We start from the raw sequence: 7,533 nt of genomic DNA, 5'->3' as shown, positions 1-7,533 counted from the left end.
TTGATGGTTGCTATTTGAACGCTTTTTCCCTTCTCACTATACACTCCTTACTCACTACATACTTTTTAATCTTTTCATTTTAATTTTTTGTCAAGTGCATTTTTTATCCCTGTACTTTAACGAAGTTTCCACTTTGGTCCAGTTCTTTAAATTTTGAAAATTTTAATCTTGTACTTTCATTAAGTTTGCAATTGGATCCAAATTATTAATTAAGTTTAAATTGTTGGTGAACATATGAATTAGCAAAGATATTTTGGATATTTTAAAGAACCTATGAGTAAAACTCATTTAACCGAGTGACGTTACCTAATCACATTTTGACACATGTTTTGTTTTTTTAATTATTTAAGTTTTTTGTTTTTTGTTTCTTTCTTAATTATATTTTATTTAATTTTTTAAATTGTTTATTTAAACCATATTAATTATGAAATGTCTAAAATATTTATTCATATGTATTGTCACGCCATATTTCCGTCTAAAAAATAAATTGAGTTAACAATTTGAACTTAATTGCAAATAAATGAGCATGAATCAGAATGAATAGGAATCAAAATGAATAGGAAGCAGAATTAGACATTCTCATTAACGTGTTTATTAACCGTCAGGATAGGGAATGAAAATAAAGTGGATTCCCATAAACGTGTTTGCTAACTAGTAGAAATCGGAATCAAAATCAAAATGAATTTGATTACTAAAATGCCCTTATACAACATCCATTATATTTCAATCAACTATTTATTAATCATAATTTTTTAAATGATAAATATTCATTTTACTACAAGTAAATCTCATCTCAATATTTTGCAAAAAATTAATTTTTATACTTACTACTATAACTTAGACTATTTTGGAAATAGGTGAATGGGTGTAGGAAGGTGCTTTGCTAAAACAAGCTAGATTAATCTTACCACGAAGAACCTAGAAGGGAAAGGCTTTGTTTCCATTATTTTGTTCTCAACTCATGAGTCATGAGCAAGAGAAACACAATGATTATGTGACTAGGAGACTACGCTATACAAGGCTTAGAAGAAAATGGGTTCTAGAGAAAATGGTGAGACTTGAGTTTTTGGGTGATGGAGAGAAGAAAGCTTGAGAGAGTTTGAGAGTGAGTTGTAATAAATGAATCACATGACTCCACTAAGGAGTCCAATCCCATGAAGTTGCCGCATCCACACATGGTTGGCATAGTTAGATTTGTGGATGGAGAAACTACCCAAAATGGTGTGTACCAAAACAATACGCAATTCAAGAAACCATATCATGCCAAAGCGTTCTCCTGATACATTATCACCCCAGTGGAATGGTATATAAAACTACAAAACCAACACTTCTTGCGACTTGCTTGAGAAGTAATAAAATTACATGCAAAAGGGAGAGATGCTCTATCTATATCAGAGCTGCCGACCAAGAAGAGATGGCCTGTAAAAAGCATGGGTTTGTGCGATCTCAATACGATCCCGAGGGTCATTCATGGTCTCATCTCTTAAAGCTTGAAGAATAGCCTGTGACGGAAACTCCCTAAAGATTCACACAATCAAACAGCATTAAATTTCACTTGCAATACTAATTCACATTATGATAAAGCAATAAATTTTTCCTCTAGTACTAAATTAAACCAACTTGATCAAAATGCAATTGAAACTACATGAGTGAGAAGATAATGGCTTATATGGACTCAATTGACATTCTTTGACTTGGAAAATAGAAATACCTTATTATAAGTATCTTATATAGCATCTTCAAGATAGGGCAAAACTCAACAGGAGCAACGGGCTTGCTTTCTTCAGGGTGTAGGATACTCAAAGAGGGCTGACTTAGCAGCTCAAAAAATGCTTTCACAGCAGAGACCCCCTGAAAGATAAAAGTAGGAATATCATCCACAGAGAAGTAACAACACTTTGATGGTGAGTTGGTCTGAGTTTCTTACAAATGAAAATACTCTCTGCTAAATTAAATTTAAATCATTTATGGTCTTGTACTCTTCCAAGCGGCTAATCTCAATTTATTGCAAAAAAGATGATCAGTCCACATCCTTTCAAAAAAGGAGAAAGCAATCATAAGACAGAACAAACACACACATCCATACTTCAAAAAAGGGGTGGGATTGCTCACACATCACTAGCTACAATGAAATCCAACTTGTTTTCAAACAGAAGTGATCACACATAAACCCAAGAAAAAAAAAAAAAAAAAAAAAAAAAGAAGAGGTGGATTGGTTATCCAAGGTTGAGCGAAACATAAGAATTTAACTGCAAGTCTTATAGTTTTTGGGATAATGAATAAGAACATAAGAATGGAATTATAAAACCGATAACCCAAAACAACAGTTTGTTGGGCACATAGATGAGGAATCCACATACAAGCTTCTATCATCACACATATATATATATATATATACATATATATATATATATATATATATATGATCCTTCATCATACAGTTTACACAGTTTTTTAAAGTGCAGAGTCAGCGAGGTCCAATAAACAAAGCAACTCTCTAGTTGAAGCCACACAACCTACGTTCGCCCACACTAGTGAATATTTAGACAAGAACACTCCGAACAGCCATCAGAATTATTTTCTTTTCAAATAAATCTCTGTAGAATCTGATTATAAATTCTACAAATCAAAATTGCAATAACTTGTCATTAAATTAAGTCAAGGCAAAGCTCAGGCAGGCTTCACATATTATTTAAGTCATGATTTCATTAAACAATAATAATGATATAATTCAAGGCATTTGTAAGTGTTTAACACCCCTTCCCCCTCTCCTTGGCCAAAAAAAAAAACACCCCTTCCCCCTCTCTTCCTGCTTCAACTCTGTTTGGAGCTCACCCACTTTTGGTATATTTCTAAACAGGTTCATGCTTGTTGCTTCACCAATATTTAAGGTAATTGAGATCCATACCTGAATCATACCCTTCCCCTTGATGCTATCACCCATTTCAAGGCTTAACTCCCCTTTTGCCAGCTTTTGTCCATACCATGCGTTACGACCTTTCAACAGCGTTACATACGTGTCAGCCAACAAAGGCCCTGCTAGCTTTTCTGGTTCCTCTGCCAATAAATGAGTGATAAATATCATCTCTGAAGTACAATGTGCGAAGTATACTGATTTGCTGGTGGCGCTCTCATTGGTTAACGCAGCTACCATTCCTGTTGAGTCATATTTCAAAGTTAAATGTATATATCAGCCTTCAAATACATTTTCTTAGAAAAGATATTAAATTAATCAAGTATTATAGTCCCATAAACAAAGGATAACGACACAGGACTAGCATATGAAAGAACACCCCAAGATAACATACAGCAGGGTAATACAAGGCCAGAGGATGATACATATCAACCTTCCAATTGAGATGAGATGAAACCAACTAAAGCAAGCAATGAACATAAATCAAAGTTTTATCCGCAAAGGATGTTTAGCATGAAAATTCGGTCAGTACTCCACCCAAAAAATGGATCACAATACATGAATCTTTTCCTTAGGACAACTTCAATTGTGGAATATATTTATATATATATATATATATATGACATCCTTACTTGAATGAACCTGTATATATATGTATATATATATACAAAGCCATTCAGGTGCGAACATGCTACCGAGCGCTCAGTAATGCTGCCGAGAGCTCGGTGAAGTTTTTTAAAACAGGCAATCGCTTCTTGCAGCGCTCGGCGTTGTTTCCTTTGCCCGTTTTTGAGGGTATAGGCGACAGGTTCACCCCATACCCTCTTAGGGTATAGAATGACCTTTGTGCCCAAAATCCCAAAGTTAAACCCTAACATAAACGCCGACAAACCATGTCTGAGCACTCGGTACAGAAAAATTATACACTAACAAGCACTCAGCACTACCTGAATCATTACTTCAAATCCACTAGAGTACTTCATTTGTACTCAAGAAAACATACTAAGTTGCAATTGCAAAGAGTGATGCCCCTTCACATGGACAATTGTGGTACCTCTTACTCTCTTAGATTTTAAGTACATATGTATAATAGAGTGGCATATAGCAGAGCTCCTAATATAATCATGCTCAAGTTTAAAAGAATGAATAGTTCGATAAAGTTCATTTTTGGAGAAATGAAATTCATGTTATGGTTATAATCTTAAGAAATAATATACCAAACAAGCTAAGCTTTGTTGTAGCATACCTGCAACTGTAAGTTGAAGAGTATTATTAAACAGCTTTGTCAATTTACTTTAATGACAAATGGAGATGAGTCGGATTTGAGGTCTTTAAGCATGTCCTTACCCAACATTCCTACTCAGGTCTATATAATATTGGATTAAGAAGCAAGATTGAATCACCATTAACACAAGTTCCAAATAGTTGTGAGTGATTCAAAGAACTTTTGGAGTCTAAAAATGACACTGTTATAGCCTTTAATCAATGAAGTGTGGATAATTCAAAACCCGCACCAAATGTCTGTATCAAATGTGTATCAATATGCAGAATCTTTGTGACTAACTTAGCTTTATCATAAAAAAATGCAGCACAAAACTACCATGGGTAGAGCACGCCAGGAAGAATCACGGTAGTGATGTCAAAAGAAATTTATGTGACTGAATTCTTTTTTTCCTTGGGAGGGGGCGGGAAATGCATCAAAGTAGCGATTCCAAATATTATTTCATTCTCAATTCATGAAAAATACACTCCTAAGACTTTTACTCATTCTAGCATGTGTCTGTGTGCACTGCAAAGTAAGAAACGTACTCCTACACTGTAAGCAGCATGTGACCATGTGAAACCTTATAGACTGAGGCTTAAGCCAACCATTAATGGTTAATATGAAGAAAAGCACTAAATCTCTTTAACATTTATAAAATAGGATTTATGTAAAAGCACTAAAGCTCTTTTAACATTTATAATATAAGATTTATGTAAAGAATCCAAGTTGTATATTTGAAAGAGGTTGACCCCCTTGTTTGTATTCTAACTTTTTACTCATGTCTAGGTTGTACTCAGTTATGAGACTGAATCTTACCAGCTCCAATGGCATAGACATTCTTTAAGCCACCCATAACTTCATGAGTAACAAGGTCACCATTGTCCCACACTATAAAGTGGGGTTGCCTTAAAAACTTAGCCAACGGCTTCCTCCACTTTTCAGCTCCACAGATCCGAGCATTTGCGTATTCATTGTTGTAAATCTCTGAGGCAATATTGGGTCCCCCAAGGTATAGAATGTTCTCGTTGGGAACACCAGCTGAAAAAGCACAGTACAAATTAGATAAAGACGAGAATAATCAGGGATCAAAGAAAAAACTTGCCAAATAACTAATCAATAGAAGATCTATTCTAATCATACAGGCATTTCATGTAGTATGAACACTATAATTGTATAACAACAAAAAAAGATCTGTTTTATAACCGGAAAGACAAACCCAGTAAGAGTCCTAAGGTCTTCAACTTAAGAGAGATGGGCAGGGAGAAGTAGCAACAAACCAAACAATTTCCAGACTAACAAAGCAATTATATAACACACCAAGTAACTAATTCAGCGCCAAAGAGCATCCTAAATGTTAAAACAGATTAAAAACAACCAAGAAGAAGAATTGCTCAATGAGAAACTAGGTATCAGAACCTTCGATACCAGTGCATTGACCCTAAAAGATTACCAACTATTCAAGAAAAACATGGAATCAGTCTTACTTGCTCGATTGATCATTTGAGTAGGAGTAATTATGCGTGGTTCAGGCACCAATTCAGCCTCTACACCTTTTGAAAGAGAAATGATGACTGGCATTGTTATTCTCTCTTTCCAATATTTACTAATTTCTTCAAATACCACACGAGTTTCTGTTGATGGTAGCCCATTCACCACAATATCAGCATCCCACACAGCCTCCTGCAAATTGGTGACAACCTTCAAAGGAGAAAGAGGGGTCTCAATCATATTCAAGCAAAACCCGTCTTTCAATAACTCATCTGCAAGCAGCGTCCGATCACCTAATCTTGCCTCGACGTACTTCAAGTATGCACACCGCCTAATCAGTCTCCTCAGCACATCTTCCCTTGAATTGATCACTTCAAATAAATGTTCCGCCGTAGCTCTATCAACAGATCTTCCAGGTCTTCTCCATATTCTTATTAGGACCTTGTCTCTTAAGTGACCATAACTATCTTGCAACATAGCAGCAAAAACACTTCCCCAAGCACCTGCACCTACACCAACTATCCTGAGTGGATCACCTTCTACTTTGCCCATTAGACGCCGAAGCTCATCAAGCTTCTCCTCCACAGAATCATTTGAGTTATGTATCAACCCATTTGAGTAGACATTATGGGTCAACCCATCAGCAGTCCCACTCATCTTCTTCTTATCCAAAATAAACTCAGCTCCAAAAAACTTAAGATTAACAGAGTCAATTATATGAACAAAGGCTCAAAAAGAAAATAGAAAAGTTTCCAATATTATCTCCTCCAAGCAGCTAAATCAAGATTACAATGGCAATGACCAAAAAAAATCAGAACACACAGACACACACAATACGCCTTTCCAAGCTGATCTCTTCTAAGCTGCAAAATCAAACTTCCTACTTTCCAACAAACTCACGCCAAGTTTGAAGCCAGCCACTTTTGATATGTATATCCGCTTCACAACACGATCAACCGCACCAGCTCAAATCAGCAATCACCTAACAAATATCAAAAAGGTTTGATTTTCTTGGTGGGATTTTCGCCAAAATCTAAACAAATCCCTCTTATTCAACTTCCAGCTACCTCGAAGCCAAAGAGAATTCAAATTCTACAACATTAATTAAGACCCAACTGGGTTTTGCCTCATGGGGTTTAGACTTGCTTATTCAATCAGCATTTACCGACAACCCACATAAGATTTGATTCAAACACGCAAAGCCAAAACTTTGAAAACTCAGTCGACAGGTTCGGTTATCCACCCACCAAAACCAGTCAAAACAAAAGCGCTACGTAAACAAAACCAAAAGTGAAGGAAAAAAGAAATAAACTATACTTCGTGTTTGCCGGTCGGTGCCTCAACGCGGTGATATCGACTTGGGCTTTGTCTTCTTCTGCTTAATGTGCTGTCCAAAACGCACCCAATAGCATTTAAACCTTCACACATTTCTTATGAACACAAAAGGGTTCTCAGTGAAGACCAAAAGAGAAAATCCAGCTACAGAAAACTGGTCTGCTGATGTGGGTTTTGCGTGTATAAATGAGAATGAGGGAAAATGAAGCAAAAACAGAGGGATTGCTAAGACAAGCCAAAACGAATAATAAAAGCAGAAGAAATTGCTTTCTTCCTATACACTCTGCTGGTAAGAATTAAGAAGGTTCGTTTCTCTAGAACAACAACTGAGCTTGTAATTGCGTACGCGGGAGCACCTATGCACATTTGTGTACACGTTGTCGAGAAATGGAAGCGGGTTGCTATTGTCAGTTGTCACAATGACAAATTCACTATTTTTTTTTTTTCTTTTTTATTCTTGGGTTTTTCTTTTTCCAGAGGGTAACCCAAATTTTTGGACTGGGTGTCATGAGTGGTTAGTAAGACTTACTAT

The 7,533-nt window shown here is 35.9% G+C and overlaps 1 protein-coding gene across 1 annotated transcript; it reads right to left on the bottom strand.

Annotated features, from left to right (window-relative positions):
- Nucleotides 1-1,252: 1,252 nt before the first annotated feature.
- Nucleotides 1,253-7,324, bottom strand: LOC147292059 (putative glycerol-3-phosphate dehydrogenase [NAD(+)] 1, cytosolic). The gene is made up of 6 exons (XM_086236215.1): nucleotides 6,984-7,324; nucleotides 5,663-6,648; nucleotides 4,995-5,216; nucleotides 2,909-3,156; nucleotides 1,712-1,851; nucleotides 1,253-1,518 (listed from the first exon to the last, which is right to left on the bottom strand). The coding sequence occupies exons 2-6, from the start codon at nucleotides 6,321-6,323 to the stop codon at nucleotides 1,392-1,394; spliced, it is 1,398 nt and encodes a 465-aa protein (XP_086092341.1). The 5' UTR covers nucleotides 6,324-6,648; nucleotides 6,984-7,324; the 3' UTR covers nucleotides 1,253-1,391.
- Nucleotides 7,325-7,533: the final 209 nt, after the last annotated feature.

The sequence above is a fragment of the Dryas octopetala genome, chromosome 3 (genome assembly GCF_963921425.1).
Source record: "Dryas octopetala chromosome 3, drDryOcto1.1, whole genome shotgun sequence".
In the NCBI taxonomy this organism is placed as follows: Eukaryota; Viridiplantae; Streptophyta; class Magnoliopsida; order Rosales; family Rosaceae; genus Dryas; species Dryas octopetala.
This window is presented reverse-complemented; position numbering and strand designations above follow the sequence as displayed.